We start from the raw sequence: 21,101 nt of genomic DNA on the forward strand, positions 1-21,101 counted from the left end.
CCATCCCCCCTCCCCCCGGCACACACTCTCCCCCCAAGCTCTCTCTATTTCTCTCTTCCCCCCCCAAGCGCTCTCTTTCTCTCTCTCACTCTCCCACTCTCTCTCTCTCTCTCTCTCTCTCTCTCTCTTTCCCCACCCCCCACCCCCTCAGTGCTCTCGCTCTCTCTCTCTCTCTCCCTCTCCCCCCCATCCCCCCTCCCCCCGGCACACACTCTCCCCCCAAGCTCTCTCTATTTCTCTCTTCCCCCCCCAAGCGCTCTCTTTCTCTCTCTCACTCTCCCACTCTCTCTCTCTCTCTCTCTCTCTCTCTCTTTCCCCCCCCGCTCCCCCAGGCACTCTTTCCCCCCCCAAGCTATTTTTTCTCTCTCTCTCTCTCTTCCCTTCCCCCCCCCCTCCCTCCGCCGCAGGCATGCTCTCTTCCCCCCAAGCTCTCTCTCTCTCTCTATACCCCTGCCCCCCCCCACTCCTTTCAGGCACTCTCTCTCCCCCAAGCTCGCTCTCGCTGTCTCTTTCTCTCTCTCTCTCTCTCTCTCTCTCTCTCTCTCTCTCTCTCTCTCTCTCTCTCTCTTTCCCGTCCCCCCCCCCCAGGCACACTCTCTCTCTCTCTTGCTCTCTCCCTCCAATCGCTTTCTCTCTCTCTCTCGCTCTCTCTCTCTCTCTCTCCCTCTCCCTCTCCCTCTCTTCCCAAGCTCGCTCCCGTCTCTTTTCCCCCCCTTCTCTCTTTCCCCCCCCCCCAGTCTCTCTCTCTCTTCCCCTCCAAGCTCTCTCTTCCCCTTGCCCCCCCCCCCCACAAGCTCTCTCTCTCTCTCTCTCTCTCTCTCTCTGTAATCTCTCCTCGTAATTTAACTCTTGGAGTCCATTTTGGTACATCTACGTTGCACTCCCTTCAAGGCCAATATATCCTTCCTACGGTGTGGTGCCCAGAACTGCTCACAGTGCTCCAGGTGTGGTCTAACCAGGGCTTTGTATAGCTGCAGCATAACCTCTACCCACTTGTATTCTAGCCCTCTAGATATAAAGGCTAGCATTGCATTAGCCTTTTTGATTATTTTCTGTACCTGTTCATGACATTTTAGTGATCTATGTACCTGGACCCCCAAGTCTTTTTGGACCATCACTGTTTTAGCTTTTCACCATTTATAAAGTACCCTGTTATATCCTTTCTAGGTCCAAAGTGGATGACCTCACATTTGCCTACATTGAAATCCATTTGTCACAGTTTTGCTCATTCACTTAATCTATCAATATCCCTTTGTAATTTTATGCTTTCATTTACACTGCCTGCATTGTATCTTTTTATCATTGGCAAATTTGGATATGTGTCTTTTGATGCTATCATCTAAGAAATTAATAAATACTGTGATACATTATGGCATAGCAAGTTATATGTCGATATATGCGTCTTATTGTAAGTGTTGAGTTAACTCTGCTTGTTAATCAGTTTACTACATATCCTTTTCTTGCTACAGCACACATTCATTAAAAATGCCAAATCTGTGTCAATTCTGAGAGATTTAATCATAGAAGCGATGGAAATCAAAGCAAAAAGACATCAGGAGCAGCAAAGAGAACTTGAGGAAGAAGATGAGAATTCAGTAAGTGTGATGATGACTAATTCCAACCGTATCATGTTTATGTAGTTTTATTACCTTTGTGCAAGTATGACTTGATTGAGCCTATTCTCAAAAAGAGTCCTTTGAAGAAGATCGGAAGAATTATGTTCTTTTTTAGTTAACATTGTTTTTTTCCCCACCCTGCTGCCTCTCTGGTTTCCTTGGGCCCAAATCAGTTGGAGCCAAGAGGGGAAACAGCTTTATCCCGAGACTCTTTGTATTCCATTCTATGATCACTCTTTAGTCAGCTTCATAAAAAGAAAGAATGAAAGATTTGCTTTTCTATAGCACCATTCACGACCACTGGATATCCCAAAGCCCTTTAGTACTTTTTTTTTGTTGTAATGTAGGAAATGTGGTATCCAATTTTCGCACAGCAAGGTCCCAGAAACAGCAATGTGATAATGACCAGATAATCTGTTTTTAGTGATGTTGGTTGAGGGATAAATCTTGACCAGGACACCAGGGATAACTCTCCTGCTCTTCTTCAAAATAATGCCATGGGATCTTTTACGTCCACCTGAGGGAGAGCAGACGGGGTCTCGGTTTAACATCTCATAAGAACGGAAAAACATAAGAAAAAGGAACAGGAGTAAGCTTTACGACCCCTCGAGTCTACTCTGCCATTCAATAAGATCATGGTTGATTATCGACTTCAATTCCACTTTCCCACCCAATCTCTGTATCCCTTGATTCTCCTAGAGGAGAAAATCTATCGATCTCAGCCTTGAATAAATTCAGAGTCTCAGCATCCACAGCCCTCTGGGGCAGAGAATTCCAAAGATTCACAACCTTCTGAGTGAAGAAATTCTTCCTCCTCTCAGATTTAAACGGCCGACCCCTTATCCTGAGACTATGTTCCCTAGTTCTAGACTCTCCAGCCAGGGGAAACAACCTCTCAGCATCTACCCTGTCAATCCCTTTCAGAATCTTGTATGTTTGAATGAGATCACCTCTCATTCTTCTAAACACCAGAGAGTAGAAGCTCATTCTACACAATCTCTCATCATAGGACAGCCCTCACATCTCAGAAATCTTATCGAGTGAACCCTTGTTGCATCGCTTCCAAGGCAAATATGTCCTTCCTTAGATAAAGAGACCAAACTGTGCACACAACTCCAGTTGCCAAGGCCCTATACAATCTAGCAAGACTTCCTTACTCTTATACTCCAACCCCCTTGCAATAAAGGACAATATGCCATTTGCCTTCCTTATTGCTTGCTGTACCTGCATGCTAGTTTTCTGTGTTTCTTGCACAAGGACACCCAAATCTCTGAACAGCAACATTTAAAAATTTCTCACCATTTAAAAAAATATTGTGTTTTTCTATTCTTCCTACCAAAGTGAATAACCTCACATTTCCCTGCATTATACTCCATCTGCCACCTTACTGCCCACTCATTTAGTCTATTTATATCCCTTTGAAGACTCTTTGAGTTCGCCTCACAGCTTACTGTCCCATCTAGCTTTGTATCATCAGCAAACTTGGATACATTACACTCGGTCCCTTCATCTAGGTAATTAATATAGATTGTAAATAGATAAGACCCCAGTACTGATCCTTGCGGCACCCTGCTAACCTGAAAAAGACCCGTTTATCCCTACTCTGTTTTCTGTCCGTTAACCAATCATCTATCCATGCTAATACATTACCTCCAATCCCATGAACCCTTATCTTGTGTAATAACCTTTTATGTGGCACCTTATCAAATGCCTTTTGGAATTCCAAATATACTACATCCACTGGTTCGCCTTTATCTACCCTGCTCATTGGAAAGACGGTACCTCCGATAGTGCAGAACTCCCTCAGTACTGCCCTGGAGTGACAGCCTAGATTTTGGTGCTGAAGTCTCTGGAGTCTGACTTGAACCCACAACCTTCTGACTCAGCGGCGAGAGTACTACCCACTGAACCACGGATGACACGTCAGATGTTGCATCAATTTGCACAGTGGTTATGTTACTGGACTTGTAATCCAGAGGCCTGGTCTAATAATCCGGAGACCCGAGTTCAAATCCCACCATGGCAGCTCAGGGATTTAAATTCAGTTAATTAAATAAATCTGGAATTTAAAAAAGGCTTGTATCTATAATGGCGACCATGAAACTGTCATAAAAACCCATCTGGTTCGCTAATAGCCTTTAGGGAAGCAAACCTGTCACCCTTACCGGTCTGGCCTATATGTGACTCCAGATTCACAGCAACGTGGTTGACTCTTAACTGCCCTCTGAAATGGCCCAGCGGGACACTCAGTCGTACCAAACCGCTACAACAAAGTCAGCACTGTGGAAGCACCTTCACCACATGGACTGCAGTGGTTCAAGAAGGCGGCTCACCACCTCCTCGAGGGCAACTCGGGTTGGGCAATAAATGCCGGCCTTGCCGGTGACACTCACATCCCGTGAAGGAATACATTTTTAAAAAGAGAAAAATGATAATGTTCTGGATACTGTCCCTGAATTATTAGGCAGTGACACCAAAATGACAGCAATGTGCAAATTGAAACGGTTGTAATGAATTGTGAACGCCAGTTTGCCAACATAGCTTTAAATATAACTGTAATGAGTTATGAAATGCCCAGCCTAAATTTAAAGTTTGCACATGTGAAAATAAAGCTGCATCATGAAAAGTCTAGAAATATGAAATGATTGTCAAAACAAGAATAGATGTGGACAATACCACTTGGCTCCTGCCGGGAAACCAGATTAAAATAATTAAAATACTCGAGCAATTGGCTTCACACACCTTTTTAGTGTTTTACCCTGCCATGGGCTGTTTTTTTAATGAAATTGTTAACTGCTAGTTGTTGGAATTTTAAAACCCTTGTTACAACTCAAAGAAAATGGTTCCTCTGTACACAGTGATTGGGTGGGTGCATTGGTATTTGGGGAACGGTCCTCATGGTGATTACAGGACTCTAATGATGCGATTCAGTTCACAGTGGTTAAAAGTGGCTTTGTGAAAGAGTGCAGTTAATTTAGTTTTCTGAGACAGATTTCTTTTCTTTCTGACGTGGTTTTCTTTTTAAAAGTACACTTTTTAAGGTTACGTCGAATGAATGAACATAACAAAATGTTCTTTTGCGTTTTTCTAAAAAAAACTACTTTTCATACAGAAAATGAAAAGCAACTTTCATTCGATCATATGTGTCCAAAGGTGGATTCTATTAAAAGATATCCTCAATATCTAATTGAGAGCAGTTAATAAATGAATAGTTATAGTATTCTGAAATTATCCTTGCACAGATGATGGGTAACTAAGGAGATGGGAATGCATTCTGACAAAATGGCATGTTTTGATAGCTGTGCTGTGCTGCTGAGGTAATTGTACAGGCTGTTTTAATTAAGAAAAATTACAAGCAGAATGCTCTACAGAAGGTTAATTCCAATATCAAAGTTTAAATGTTAGTTTAAGCATTACTACACGTGGTTGCTCTTTTTCCCTTATGTGTTTTTTGAAGTATGACGTGAATCTAATAATCCAGTGTGAGCAGCTGCACAGGAGTGATCCGTTGCCTGGCAGCTTGTAGGAAACATTTCCAAATATTTATATCACCGGACCCTCAAAGGGATGGACTGATAATTTCTAAATTTATCTGCGGGTTTACTTTGGGATAAGTGCACTTGCTACCATTAACAATCAAAGGTGATGTAACAAGACAGATTCAAATGAGGAAACAACAAAAATGGACAATGGGAATCATTGTCCCAGTGACGTTTTTTTTTTACCAGTGATACAAGTGGGGAGACGCAGTTGAGTTGTCCACCTACATCACTTGGAAGGGCAGAGAGATTGAAGCAGAGCTCCACTCAAACATGTTGTCAATCAGTGGCTCAGTGGGTAGCATCAATGCCTCTGGATCAGAAGGTTGTGGGTGCTCCAGAGACTTCAGCACCAAAATCTAGGCCGACACTCCAGTGCAGTACTGAGGGAGTGCTGCACTGTCGGAGGTGCCCTCTCAGGTGGATGTAACTGATCCCATGGCGCTATTTCAAAGAAGAGCAGTGAAGTTATCCCCGGTGTCCTGGGCCAATATTTATCCCTCAATCAACATCACTAAAACAGATTATCTGGTCATTTTCACATTGCTGTTTGTGGGAGCTTGTTGTGTGCAAATTGGCTGCCGTGTTTCCTACATTACACAGTGACTACATTTAAAGTATTTCATGGCTGTAAAACGCTTTGAGATGCCCGATGGTCGTGAAAAGCGCTATATAAATGCATGCCTTTCTTTCTTCAAGAAAATCTTGCTGGCAGACTTTGACTGCCATGGAGATTTTTAGTGATTGAAAACAGCTAATGCAATTGTCAGCTATTTTCAACCATTAGAAATTGAAAAGTGGTGCAGGAAGCTATCTGAGGTTTTTTTTTAAATCCTGAAGTTTAAAAAAGGTTGGTGTGCTTCACTAGTGGTGGGACCACCTATCCAAGTAGCATCTTAAGTGACCCCAAACACCTCTGCATTGCCAAATCAGCAACGGCAGTGGCTCACATCAGAGTGTGATGGAGACCACACTGTTCCATTGTAAATCCTGCAGCTTAACTGGTGTATTAGTGGTTTGAGTCAGACCGTAGTTACTTTTATTGCATCCTCAATTTTATAAGCGCATTAGATGTACATTAAATCATTGTTAGTGAATAGATTTTTTTCTGGAAGTTCACTGCACAACCATCCAGTTTGTGTCTTTTTTAATTTCCCAGTGAATTCACATTCAAGTACCATATGAAATAAAAAATCTGTACCTTATAGTCTTATAACTGGGGTTCCAACATTATATCTGCAAGGTTGTCTTTTAAGTATACGAAAGACAAAATCAAATCAAATCAATGTGACATTTTGTAGGAAAAAAAATAATGAAATGAATGAGTGGGCCTGTAGTTCTAGCAGTAAAGCCTTGTTTTCCCATCCAGAGGATCTTGAATCACAACTTGGACTGGTATGTGCAAGTCTTGCCAGTTTTTAAGCTTTGCTGCTGGATAAAACCCTGCAGGGCAATTTGCTGCTCCATCTCGGTGAGGTTTGCCAAGAATATCTCGCACTATTTCCAGCAACTAATGTCACATAATGAATCTCGCTTGTTGAGCTTTTCCTTGTTGGTAAAATATAGCCATGCCTTCCATACTGCACACATGCACATCAGTGAGTTCTCTGGTTCAAGATTGATGAAGAAGTAAAAGTAAACCCTGAGTGCTCGGCACCACGGAGAATACACTCAGTTCTTCCTAAATAAGCTGATGACTGTTTTGCCGTTCCTGACAGCTGGTCTTTGAGCTTTGCCGTTCCTGACAGCTGGTCTTTGAGCACATAAATCTAGGCTGTGCTGAGGGAGCGTTGCACTGTCAGAGGTACCATCTTTCAGATGAGACATTAAACAGAGGTCACTTCTGCTCTCTCAGGTGGATGTAAAAGATCCCATGGTACTCTTTCGAAGAAGAGCAGGGGAGTTATCCCCGGTGTCCTGGGGCCAATATTTATCCCTCAATCAACATAACAAAAACAGATTATTTGGTCATTACCACGTTGTTGTTTGTGGGAGCTTGCTGTGCGCAAATTGGCTGTCCCGTTTCCCACATCACAACAGTGACTACATTCCAAAAGTACTTCATTAGCTGTAAAGCGCTTTGAGACGTCCAGTGGTCATGAAAGGCGCTATATAAATGCAAGTCTTTTTTTTATTCCTTTCTCTTTGCTCCTTGTAAATTGCCAGGCAGAGAAAAACTAGGAATGAAAATTCTCTTGTCTCTCTTACCACGTGAGATAGCTTGTGGTGCAAAGAATTCTCTTATCAGACGGAAGAGGTACAGTTGCAACGTTGAGAATCCGGAGTTCCGGACTCTGGGACGATCGGTGCCAGTGTCGTCTGGAATCTGTAAAATGTTCTGGAATCCGGACCTGACGACCTTGGGCCTACCTTCGCCGCCGCTCACTTTGCCCCGAACACCTCGCCCCACTCGCCTCACCGCCGCTGCCCTTTCCTCGGGGTCTTCTTGGCGGGGCCTGCCCGAACACCTCCTCGGCGGGGCCCCGCCCGATGACACCCTCGGTGATCCGGCCAACCCGACAGCATCCTTGGTGGGACCCCGCCTGACAACCTCTTTGGCGGGACCCCGCCCGACGACGACCTCCTTGGCGAGGCTTTGCCCGACAATGACCTCCTTGGTGGGACCCCGCCCAACGATGACATCCTCGGCGATCCAACCGGCCCGACAACCTCCCTGACGGGTCCCGCCTGACAGCAACCTCTTTGGCGGGGCCCTGCCCGACGACGACCACCTTGGCGGGGCCTCGCCTGACAACGATCTCTTGGCGGGGCCGCGCCCGACAACGGCCTCCTTGGCGAGGCTGCGCCCGACAACATCTTCGGCGAGCCGGAAGGAAGGCCCCAGCAGCTCCTCGACGGGTACCCACCTCACCCCCCCCGCTCTTTATGACGTTCTGAAATCCGGAAATATCCGAAAATGGGCTCGGGTGTTTCCGGATTCGTGACGTTGGATACAAATTGAAATTCCGGAAAAGCCCGCAATCCGGAATGGTCTCGGTCCTGAGGGTTCTGGATTTTAGGCGCTGCACCTATAGTAATGTTTTCAGAGCTCAAACTCTCTCGAGTGGTGAAGTATATTCTACTGAATGGTCTCATAATCTGAAATGTTATCAAAGGAGATACTTGTACACTTAACGGATAAGTCCCCAGCTGAGAGCATTATCATCAGGATTGCACATTATTTTCTCACCATTTAAATTCCAATATGCACTTCTAGTCGGTGAGACTGTTTTCCAGGAGCACAATGTCAGAAGATTATCCCCTCAGTGCTTCTCAGTCCACCCCTATTATCCTACTCTAGAACTGGGTAGAAGCAAGATTTGATGCAGCGCTCGCTCTTCTGTGACATCATGAAAAGGCTCTCCAATGACGCAATTAGGAACAGCAAATGGTGAGCTGCCTCATCCATACATCACGTGGATGAGTTCAGCACAAAAATGTATTTTTCCAGACGACCTATAACAAGTATTTCTGCAGATTAAGTAGAGACGCTGTTAAATTTGCAGCCATTTTTCCGGACTCCTTCTGTGCTGTAACAATTCTATGATTCTATCACTTTGGCATTTAGTATCATGGAGTATAGGAGTGAAGCACCTTAAAGGAAGTTAGATTGAATGGAAATGGGGCATAGCAGTACAGGATTTGGAACACGAGATGAATATATATTGTACAAATATTTACTTATTCACCTCATTAACCCTAATAATCTTTTAATGGTTGTTTAATTTGTTAAAGGTGTCCAATTCTAAGAGAAACCTGTTACACTTGGTATTTTATTTGTAACACTGCATAATCTTTATTAGCTGAAGAATTGAACTGGATTGACACATATGTTTCCCTTGTACTGCATGTTCTGGGGAGTACTAGGGCTTTGTTAGCAGCAAAACAATTAACTGCTGCATGCAGAGCTTTCTACTGCATGCATACTTACACATATGAATAGGAGCAGAGCACTACTCCAGATGGCTTGTGAACTTTGTCTTAATACAGAAAGACTTGCATTTATATTGCGTCTTTCACGACCACTGGAAGTCCCAAAGCACTTTACAGCTGATTAAGTACTTTTTGAAGTGTAGTCACTGTTGTAATGTAGGAAACGTGGCAGCCAAATTGCACACAGCAAACTCCCACAAATATCATCATCATCATTGGCAGTCCCTCGAAATCGAGGAAGACTTGCTTCCACCCTAAAAGTGAGTCCGCAGTTGACTGTACAGTCCAATACGGGAATTACAGTCTCTGTCACAGGTGGGACAGATAGTGGTTGAGGGAAAGGGTGGGTGGGGAGTCTGGTTTGCCGCACGCTCCTTCCGCTGCATGCGTTTGTTTTCTGCATGCCGTCGGCGACGAGACTCGAGGTGCTCAGCGCCCTCCCGGATGCGCTTCCTCCACTTAGGGCGGGCTGGTGCCAGGGATCCCAGGTGCCGGTGGGAATGTTGCACTTTATCAACGAGGCTTTGAGGTCCTTGAAGCATTTCTTCTGCCCACCTGGGGCTCGCTTGCCCCAATTCTGAACAGAGCGCTTGCTTTGGGAGTCTCGTGTCGGGCATGCGGACGATGTGTCCCGCCCAATGGAGCTGGTCGAGTGTGATCAGTGCTTCGATGCTGGGCATGTTGGCCTGATCGAGAACACTGACGTTGGTGCGTCTATCCTCCCAGTGGATTTGCAGGATCTTGCAGAGACATCGTTGGTGGTATTTCTCCAGCGCTTTGAGGTGTCTACTGTATATGGTCCACGTCTCTGAGCCATACAGGAGGGCTGGTATCACTACAACCATGTAGACCATAAGCTTGGTGCCAGATTTGAGATTCTGTTCTTTGAACACACTCTTCCTCAGGCGACCGAAGGCTGCACTGGTGCACTAGAGGCGGTGTTGGACCGCGTCATCGATGTCTGCACTTGCTGATGGTAGGCTCCCGAGGTATGGAAAATGGTCCACGTTGTCCAAGGCTGCGCCGTCGATTTTGATGACTGGGGGGCAGTGCTCTGTGGTGGGGTCAGGTTGGTGGAGGACCCTTGTTTTACGGATATTTAGTGTAAGACCCATGCTTTCGTACGCCTTGGTGAAGATGTTGACGATGGCTTGGTGACAGATTAGTAAAAGGGGAGGTGTAACGAGACCTGGGTGTTACATGGTACATCAGTCATTGAAGGTAGGCATGCAGGTACAGCAGACAGTAAAGAAAGCAAATGGCATGCTGGCCTTCATAGCGAGGGGATTTGACTTTAGGAGCAGGGAGGTCTTACTGCAGTTGTACAGGTCCTTGGTGAGACCACACCTTGAGCACTGTGTGCAGTTTTGGTCTCCTAATCTGAGGAAGGACATTCTTGCTATTGAGGGAGTGCAGCGAAGGTTCACCAGACTGATTCCCGGGATGGCATGACTGACATATGAAGAAAGACTGGATCGACTAGGCTTATATTCACTGGAATTTAGAAGAATGAGAGGGGATCTCATAGAAACATATAAAATTCTGATGGGATTGGAAGGTTAGATGCAGGAAGAATGTTCCTAATGTTAGGGAAGTCCAGAACCAGGGGTCACAGTCTAAGGATAAGGGGTAAGCCCTTTAGGACCGAGATGAGGAGAAACTTCTTCACTCAGAAAATTGTGAACCTGTGGAATTCTCTACCACAGAAAGTTGTTGAGGCCAGTTCGTTAGATATATTCAAAAGGGAGTTAGATGTGGCCTTTACGACTACAGGGATCAAGGGGTATGGAGAGAAAGCAGGAATGGGGAACTGAAGTTGCATGATCAGCCATGATCATATTCAATGGTGGTGCAGGCTCGAAGGGCCGAATGGCTTACTCCTGCACCTACTTTCTATGTTTCTATGTTTCAGCCCCTGTGCGCAGACGCAAGTGTCGGCTGCGTACTGTAGTTCGATGATAGAGAATGGGACGACTTTGAATCTAACTTGGAGGCGATGAAGGTTGAACAGGTTCCCATTGGTTGTATAGTTTAGTTCTACTACAGCGGTGAGCTTGTTGAGCGTGAGATAGACCATTGCAACGAAGAAGATCGAGAAGAGTGTTGGCACGATGATGCAGCCCTGCTTGACCCCGGTCTGGACGTGTATTGGGTCTGTGGTGGATCCGTTAGTCAGGATCACGGCTTGCATGTCGTCGTGGAGCAGGTGGAGGATGGTGAAAAACTTTTGAGGGCAGCCAAAACGGAGGAGGGCGCTCCATAGTCCCTCGCGATTGACAGTGTCAAAAGCCTTTGTGAGATCAAAGAAGACCATGTACAAGGGTGGTGCTGTTCCCTGCATTTCTCTCGTAGTTGTCACGCGGTGAATATCATGTCCCTTGTACCCCTTAGTGGATGGAATCCGCACTGTGACTCTTGGAGGAGCTCTTCAGCCACAGGGAAGAGACGGTTGAGGAGGATTTTAGCGATGACTTTCCCAGTGGCCGACAGCAGGGAGATTCCTCTGTAGCTGCCGCAGTTGGACTTGTCCCCTTTTTTAAAGATGGTCATGATTACAGCATGTTTGAGATTTCCCGGCATACTCTTCTTCTTCCAGATAAGAGAGATGCAATCGTGCCTCTCCGCCATACTTTAGTGCCTCAGCGGGGATTCCATCTGATCCTGATGCCTTGTTGTTCTTGAGCTGACGGATGGCCTTTTCTACCTCGTGCCGGGCTGGGGTTTTGCTGAGATGGTGGTGAGTAGCATGCTGCGGGATGGTGTCGAGGAAACGCGTGTCAAAGGCAGAGTCTCGATTAAGGAGATCTTCGAATGCTCCTTCCAGCGGGCCCTGACAGCCTCGGTTCCCTTAATGAGTGTCTCCCTGTTCTTGGCCAGCAGTGGGGTGGGGCCTTGAGAGCTTGGGCTGTAGGTGGACTTAACTGCGGTGAAGAATCCTCGCACGTCATGACTGTGGGCCAGATGCTGAATCTCCTGAGCTTTCGCCACTGACCATTTATTCTTTAGCTTGCGGGTTTTTTGTTGGACCTCAGCCTTCAGCCGCCTGTAGAGCTGCTTTGCTGCACCTGAATTGTGTTGCTGCTTTAAGTTCAGAAATGCCCTGCACTTGTGGTTTATTAGCTCCTGGATCTCCTGGTCATTCTCGTCAAACCAGTCCTGGTGTTTCCTGGTGAGTGACCGAGCGTCTCTTCGCAGGTGCTGATTATGGTGGTCTGGAGGGCAGACCAGGCGCTGTGGGCACGCTGCGTCTCAGGGTCATCGAGGGTCGGCAGGTTGGTAGTGAAGCGTTGGGTGTATAGGGCTCTCTTAACTGGGTCTTTGAGTGTCCTGGCATTGATTTTTCTGCAGCATTGCTTCTGTTGCCATCGCCGCTTTGAGGCTATATTAATCTTGATGATGGAACGGATTAGGCGGTGGTCCGTTCAGCAGTTGTCAGCTTTTGTCATGGCACGGGTGATGTGCACATCCTTGCGGTACCTCGCTCGAACGATGGCGTTGTCGAGCAGGTGCCAGTACTGGGAGCGAGGGTGTTGCCACAATGCCTTGTACTTGTCCCTCTGCCGGAACAAGTTGTTGGTGATGACAAGGTTGTGTTCTAGGCATTTTGTCAGGAGCAGGATACCGCTGGAGTTGGTTTTACCTACCCCCTCTCTGCCGATCACGCCTCCCCAGAGGTCTGCGTCTTTACTGACTCTGGCATTGAAGTCGCCGAGGATGATCAGTTTGTTGTTGGTAGGGACTCGGGACAGGGATTGTTCGATGCTGGAGTAGAATTTCTCTTTGACCTCATTTGTTGCGTTGAGTGTTGGGGCGTACGCACTGATAACTGTGGCGCACTGGTTCCGGGATCGGATGAACTGGAGAGTCATGAGATGTTCGCTAATCCCTTAGGGGGAGTCTCTGAGGCGGCCGACCAGCTTGTTCTTGATGGCGAAGACAACTCCATGGAGGCGGCGTTCTTCTTCTGGTTTGCCTTTCCAGAAGAAGGTGTAACCTCCACCTTGTTCTTTGAGCTGGCCTTCCTCTGCCTGCCGGGTGTCGCTTAGGGCGGCGATGTCGAAGCGTCTGAGTTTCCGGGCAATATGGCAGTGCGGCGTTCCGGTCTGTCGAACAAGATAGGGCACCTGGGATAACTCAAAAGAAAAATACTGCGGATGCTGGAATCTGAAATAAAAACAGAAAATGCTGGAAATACTCAGCAGGTCAGGCAGCATCTGTGGAGAGAGAAACAGAGTTAATGTTTCAGATCGATGACCCAGGGTTAGACCCAGATGCTGCCTGACCTGCTGAGTGTTTCCAGCATTTTATGTGTTTATACCAGAGATAACTCACCTGCTCTTCTTCAAAATAATCTTTTACGTCCACCTGAGAGGGCAGACGGGGCCTCAGTTTAAAGTTTCATCCAAAAGGCGGCACCTCTGACAGTGCAGCACTCCCTTAGCACTGCGCTGGAGCGTCGGCCTAAATTTATGTGCTGAAGTCTTCAGATTATAACTTAATCATACTGAGACGTGTTACCGTAAGTTGGAAGCCCACCCCCCCGCCCTCCACCCCCGGCCCCCAACCGTCCCCAGATTCTACAATATTGCAATAGAAAACTGTGTCAAATGGACAAATCTGAAGTATAAATAACCCAAAAGAGGAATTCCTCTCCAAAGGTAAGATTTATGAGATGAGTGATTGTGATTAGGGAAAGGCAAATGAAGAAGCTATTGTAAAAATGAGGAAACATTGGCATTATTGCTTTAATTACATAATTATCAGATACTGTTATGGAGTTGGTTCCAATCAAACTTTCTCAATGCCACGTTTAGAACATAAGAACATAAGAAATAGGAACATTTCGGCCCCTCGAGCCTGCTCCGCCATTCAATAAGATCATGGCTGATCTGATCATGGACTCAGCTCCACTTCCCCTTATCGATTAAGAAACCGTCTATTTCTATCTTAATTTTATTCAATGTCCCAACTTCCACAGCTCTCTGAGGCAGCGAATTCCACAGATTTACAACCCTCTGAGAGAACAAATTTCTCCTCATCTCTGTTTTAAATGGGTGGCTCCTTATTCTAAGATCGTGCCCTCTAGTTCGAGTCTCCCCCATCAGTGGAAACATCCTCTCTGCATCCACCCTGTCAAGCCCCCTCTTAATCTTATACGTCTCGATAAGATCACCTTTCATTCTTCTGAATTCCAAAGAGTAGAGGCCCAACCTACTCAACCTTTCCTCATGTCAATCCCCTCATCCCCAGAATCAACCTAGTGAACCTTCTCTGAACTGCCTCCAACACAAGTATATCCTTTCGTAAATATGGAATCCAAAACTGAACACAATATTCCAGGTGAGGCCTCACCACTACCTTATCTGGCTGTAGTAAAGGTAGTAGTAAGACCTCCCTGCTCCTATACTCAAATCCCCTAGCTATGAAGGCCAACATGCCATTTGCCGCCTTCACCGCCTGCTGTACCTGCATGCCAACCTTCAATGACTGATGTACCATGACACCCAGGTCTCGTTGCACCTCCCTTTTTCCTAATCTGCCGCCATTCAGATAATAATCTGCCTTCATATTTTTGCCACCAAGGTGGATAACCTCACATTTATCCACATTATACTGCATTTGCTATGCATTTGCCCACTCACCTAACGTGTCCAAGTCACCCTGCAGCCTCTTAGCATCCTCCTCACAGCTCACACCGCCACCCAGCTTAGTGTCATCTGCAAACTTAGAGATATTACTCTCAATTCATTCATCTCATCATCATCATCATAGGCAGTCCCTCAGAATCGAGGAAGACTTGCTTCCACTCTTAGCATGAGTTCTTAGGTGGCTATACAGTCCAATACGAGAACCACAGTCTCTGTCACAGGTGGGACAGATAGTCGTTGAGGGAAAGGGTGGGCAGAGAGCCTGGTTTGCCGCACACTTCTTCCATTGCCTGCGCTTGATTTCTGCATGCTCTCGGCGACTAAATCATTGATGTATATTGTAAATAGCTGGGGTCCCAGCACTGAGCCCTGAGGCACCCCACTAGTCACTGCCTGCCATTCTGAAAAGGACCCGTTTATCCCGACTCTCTGCTTCCTGTCTGCCAACCAGTTCTCTATCCACGTCAATACATTACCCCCAATACTATGTGCTTTAATTTTGCATACCAATCTCTTTGTGGGACCTTGTCAAAAGCCTTTTGAAAGTCCAAATACACCACATCCACTGGTTCTCCCTTGTCCACTCGACTAGCTACATCCTCAAAAAATTCTAGAAGATTTTCCTTTCATAAATCCATGCTGACTTGGACCGATCCTGTCACTGCTTTCCAAATGCACTGCTATTTCATCTTTAATAATTGATTCCAACATTTTCCCCACTACTGATGTCAGGCTAACCTGTCTATAATTCCCCGTTTTCTCTCTCCCTCCTTTTTTAAAAAGTGGTGTTACATTAGCTTCCCTCAAGTCTATAGGAACTGATCCAGAGTCGATACTGTTATCTTGTGCAGTAACCGTTTATGTGGCACCTTGTCAATGCCTTCTGGAAGTCCAAATACACCACATCCACTGGTTCCTCTTTATTCACCCTGTTCGTTACATCCTCAAAGAACTCCAGCAAATTTGTCAAACTTGACTTCCCCTTCATAAATCCATGCTGACTCTGCCTGACTGAATTTTGCTTTTCCAAAAGTCCTGCTACTGCTTCTTTAATAATGGACTCCAACGCTTTCCCAACCACAAATGTTAGACTAACTGGTCTATCGTTTCCTGCTTTTTGTCTGCCTCCTTTTTTAAATAGGCAGTTTTCCAATCTGCTGGGACCTCCCCAGAATCCAGGGAATTTTGGTAAGTTACAACCAAATGCATCCATAATCCCTGCTGCTACTTCTCTTTAGACCCTAGGATGCAAGCCATCAGGTCCAGGGGATTTATCTGCCTTTAATCCCATTATCTTACTGAGTTACCACCTCCTTTGTGATTGTGATTGTGTAAAGTTCCTCCCCCCCTATAGCCCCTAGACTATTCACTGTCAGAATATTGTTAGTGTCCTCTACCATAAAGACTGATACAAAATATTTGTTCAGAGTTTCTGCCATCTCCATGTTCCCCATTACTAATTCCCTGGTCTCGTCCTCTAAGGGACCAACATTTACTTTAGCCACCCTTTTCCTTTTTATATACTCATAGAAACTCTTGCTGTCTGTTTTTATATTTTGCGCTAGTTTACTTTCATTGTCTATCTTCCCTTTCTTAATCACTTTTTTAGTCGTTCTTTGCTGGTTTTTAAAAGTTTCCCAGTCTTCTGTCCTCCCACTAGTTTTGGCCACTTTGTATGCCCTTGTTTTTCATTGGATATCGTCCTTTATTTCTTTAGTTAGCCACGGATGGCTATCTTTTCTCATACACTCTTTCCTCCTCACTGGAATATATTTTTCCTGAGAGTTGTGAAATACCTCCTTAAATGTACACCACTGTTCATCAACCGTCCTACCCTTTAATCTATTTTCCCAGTCCACTTTACCCAACTCTGCCCTCATACCTTCATAGTCTCCTTTATTTAAGCTTAGTACGCTGGTTTGAGATCCAACTTTCTCACCATCCATCTGAATTTGAAATTCAATCATGCTATGATCACTCATTCCGAGGGGATCCTTTACTAGGAGATTGTTTATGAATCCTGTCTCATTATATAGGACCAGATCTAAGATATGCTGTCCCCGGTTGGTTCCGTTACATACTGCTCAAGGAACCCGTCCCTTACGCACTCTATGAACTCCTCCTCAAGGCTACTGTAAAGTCCTGTCCCTGCAGTACAGATTCACACGAGGTGCATACTGAAGTCAAGGTCACTCAGGACCTGCACCTTTATTACACAGCTCTCGAAATGCCTCACTTGCCCGAGACCTGTCCTTCTATACCTGTCTGGAAAGGTATCCAGTGTCTCCAGCAAGTGCACCCCTGTTGGTAAGGTAAGCATGTGGTGAGAGGTTATCTCTAGTTACAGTCATGTATAGCATGGTAAGATACAGTTATGTACAGTAGTGTGAGATACATGACATTACCCTCCCCCAAGGTCTTATTGTCTTTATAGGTTCAGTCTCTCAGGTGGTCTATGCTCTCGCGTGGAGCGTCTTAGTTGTGGTTCAGTTGTTTGCCTTGGTGCCTGTTTTTCTTTCGGTGTGATTACTGGTATCTCACCTGGGCTGTCTGTTTCGTTCAGTATGATTGTTGGTGTCTCGCCTAGGCTGTCTGTTGGGATTGCCCTTTCCTCAGGTTGTTCCCTCTGTCTGTCCACCAGGTGTGGTGTGAGTTCCACATTGTAGTCTGCTTCTGGTTTAGCAGTGTTGTTGGTAAATCTACTTTTGACTTGGTCTACATGTCTCCGGCAGGTTTGGCCATTGTCCATTTGTACCACCAGTAGCCTGTTTCCTTCCTTGCCTGTTGCTGTCCCTGCAAGCCATTTGGGACCCCTGCCATAGTTTAGCACAAATACTTTGTCCCCTACCTCATTCCACCTCCCCCTCGAATTTCGGTCATGGTACTCAGTTAGCTTACGGCGTTTTGCCTCAACGATTTCATGCATGTCTGGGAGGATTAATAAGAGCCTTGTCTTTAAGGTCCGTTTCATCAATAGTTGCACTGGGGGAACTCCAGTCAATGAATGCAGACGAGATCTGTATGCCAGCAGCAGTCGCGACAGGCGGCCCTGCAGCGTGGGACCTTGGATTTTGAGCATGCCTTGTTTAATGATCTGCACTGCTCGCTCCACCTGGCCGTTGGAGGCCGGCTTGAACGGTGCCGTCCTAACGTGATTCATGCCGTGATCACTCATAAAATTTTGGAATTCTGCGCTGGTGAAGCACAGACCATTATCACTGACCAATATGTCAGGAATGCCGTGCATTGCGAACATGGTTCCAAAACTCTCCACAGTGGTGGAGGTGGTGCTCGAGTTTAAAATGGTGCATTCGATCCACTTTGAAAATGCATCTACAACTACGAGGAACATTTTGCCCATGAATGGGCCCGCATAATCTACGTGCACCCGCGACCACGGTTTGGTGGGCCAGGGCCAGGGGCTCAGGGGGGCCTCCCTGGGGGCATTACTGAGTTGGGCACAAATGGTGCACCGTCGGACGCAGAACTCCAAGTCCACGTCAATGCCAGGCCACCAGACGTGGGATCTGGCTATGGCCTTCATGAGAACGATCCCCGGGTGCTCGCGGTGGTGCTCCCGGACAAATGCCTCTCTGCCTCGCAGAGGCATAACTACTCGGCTGCCCCACATCAGGCAGTCTGCCTGTAGTGACAGCTCATGCATGCGCCTATGGAAAGGTTTGATCTCCTCGGGGCAGGCATCGCAAGCCTCTGCCCAGTCACCGGTTAGGACACATCTTTTTACTAAGGATAACGTGGGGTCGCTGGCCGTCCAGGCTCTGATTTGGCGAGCTGTCATGGGCGAAGCTGTGGACTCAAAGGCATTGATTGCCATGACTATCACAGTCCTGTTCATCAGACCCTTCCGTGGTCGCCAGGGGCAGCTTACTAAGCGCGTCGGCACAGTTGTCTGTGCCTTATGGTGTAATCGTAAGAGGCCAGCATGAGTGCCCACCGTTGAATGCGCGCCGAGGCATTGGCGTTTATTGCCTTGCTCTCGGATAGTAGGGATGTGAGGGGCTTGTGGTCAGTTTCTAATGCGAACTTGGCCCCGAAAAGGTATTGGTGCATCTTTTTAACACCGTACACGGACACGAGCGCCTCCTTCTCTACCATTCCGTACCCGCGCTCCGCCCGCGGAAGTGACCTGGAGGCATAAGCTATGGGTTGTAATTTACCCGCACTATTGACATGTTGTAAAATGCACCCGACCCCATACGCTGACGCATCACATGTAAGAACTAGCTTTTTACCTGGATCAAAGAAAGCCAAAACACTGTTGGAACACAGAAGGTTGCATGCTATATTGAAGGCGTGTTCCTGGGCGCCCCCCCAAAACCATTCGCACCCCTTTCTGAGTAGAATGTGGAGAGGCTCCAGCAGCGTGCTTAAGTTCTGTATAAAGTTCCCAAAGTAATTGAGTAGTCCGAGAAAGGCGCGCAGTTCTGAGACATTCCGGGGCCTGGGTGCCAGGCGAATTGCTTCTGTTTTGGACTCTGTTGGGCGAATTCCATCCGTGGCAATCCTTCGGCCCAAAAATTCAACCTCGGGCGCGCGAAACAGGCACTTGGATTTCTTAACTCTCAGGCCTACTCGATCCAACCACTTTAGTACTTCCTCCAAATTGCGAAGATGGGAGTCGGTGTCCCTGCCTGTGATAAGTATGTCGTCTTGAAATACAACCGTCCCTGGAATGGACTTGAGCAGACTCTCCATGTTGCGCTGGAATATAGCAGCTGCCGACCTGATGCTGAATGGGCATCGATTGTACATAAAAAGGCCTCGATGTGTGTTGATGATGGTGAGTAGCTTGGACTCGTCGGTCAATTCTTGCATCATATACGCAGATGTGAGATCTAGTTTTGAGAAAAGTTTTCCTCCAGCCAATGTGGCAAATAAGTCCTCCGCTCTGGGCAGCGGGTATTGGTCCTGTCGGGAGACTCTGTTTATGGTAGATTTGTAGTCCCCACAGATTCGTACGGATCCATCAGGCTTCATGACTGGGACGATGGGACTTGCCCAGTTGCTAAATTCCATGGGTGAGATAATGCCTTCCCGCAGAAGCCTGTGCAGTTCATGTTCAATGTTCAAATCGACTTCGAACTGTTGAGCAGGAGGTCCGTTCCTCTGACGACATGGCGTGAACATCATCCCATTTCCAGTTTAGTTTTACCAGCCAGCTTCTCCCCAGCAGTGCTGGGAGACCTCTGGGGACAATCCACAGGGGAAGTCAGTTCACTGTCCCTTTGTGTGTGACTGAGAGCATGGCGCTGCCAAGGACTGGGACGATTTCTTTGGTATAGGTCCTTAGTTTGGTGTCGACCCTTGTGAGCTTTGGTCTGTCTCTTTTGTGCGGCCACAGCTGTTCAAATTGTTGAGCGCTCATGAGAGATTGACTCGCTCCCGTATCCAGCTCCATGTTAACGGCTATCCTGTTGAGTAGGACCCTCATCATTATTGGAGGCGTCTTGTTGTAAGAGCAGTGGCCATTGATCGTGTTGACCCGCTGTACCTCGGTGTCCCGGGTACTGTCCCCACCGTCTTCTGGTCCGGTTTCCGACACTTCCGATTCGTATACCAGCCGAGCTGCCGTTTTTCTGCACATGCAGGCCAGATGTCCTGTATAGTTGCAGTTTCTGCAAACAGCATGCTGAAATGGCTTCTGGCGCCACTGCCTGCTGTTGAGGGCCTGCTCTCCTGCCTTTATCTGTGTGTGGGGGTAGTGGCTTGTTTCACGCTGTGAACCCCTTGTTCCGATGTTTCGTTAGTTGTCGTACCCGCAGTGGAGATCGACCTCGTTTCTTCTTCTCCTGCCAGGAATGTCTGTGCAACCAGTGCTGCTGCCTCTAGGGTCAAGTTCTTGGTCTCTATGAGCTTTCGGAATATGCCTGCGTGGCTCTCGGTACTTCTCTCCTTAGTTCATCGGAGAACTCACATAAGCTAGCCAACCTCCGAAGTTCCGCCACAAAGTCAGGTATGCTCTGGCCCACACAGCGTCTGTAGTTGTAGAACCTGTGTCTGGCTATGTGTAGGCTGCTCGCTGGCTTCAGGTGCTGAACTCTTCAAACGACTTGCTTGCTGGTTTCTCGGATACCAGCAGGTCCTTCATTAAGGCGTATGTTTTCGAGCCACAGCTGGTCAAGAGATGGGCTCTTCTCTTGTCTGCCTTATCGTCGCCTAACCAGTCTTTGGTTACGAAGCTTTGCTGGAGCCTTTCTATAAAGTCCTCCCAATTACCTCCAGCATTGTATTTTTCATCTGAGCCGTTGGTCGCTGTCATGTATCTTACATTATTATATATAACTGTATCCTAACATGCTATACATGACTGTAATAAGATATGACCTGTCACCACCAGCATACCT

At 46.8% G+C, this 21,101-nt stretch overlaps 1 protein-coding gene across 1 annotated transcript in view; it reads left to right on the forward strand.

Annotated features, from left to right (window-relative positions):
* stk3 (serine/threonine kinase 3 (STE20 homolog, yeast)) overlaps nucleotides 1–21,101 on the forward strand; it is a 598,462-nt gene that overhangs the window by 359,516 nt on the left and 217,845 nt on the right. Inside the window, exon 8 of the mRNA XM_070877027.1 lies at nucleotides 1,470–1,595. Within this exon, the coding sequence (XP_070733128.1) occupies nucleotides 1,470–1,595 (126 nt within the window). The remainder of the gene's footprint in view (nucleotides 1–1,469; nucleotides 1,596–21,101) is intronic.

Source organism: Pristiophorus japonicus, chromosome 1, assembly GCF_044704955.1.
Source record: "Pristiophorus japonicus isolate sPriJap1 chromosome 1, sPriJap1.hap1, whole genome shotgun sequence".
NCBI classification, from domain to species: Eukaryota; Metazoa; Chordata; class Chondrichthyes; family Pristiophoridae; genus Pristiophorus; species Pristiophorus japonicus.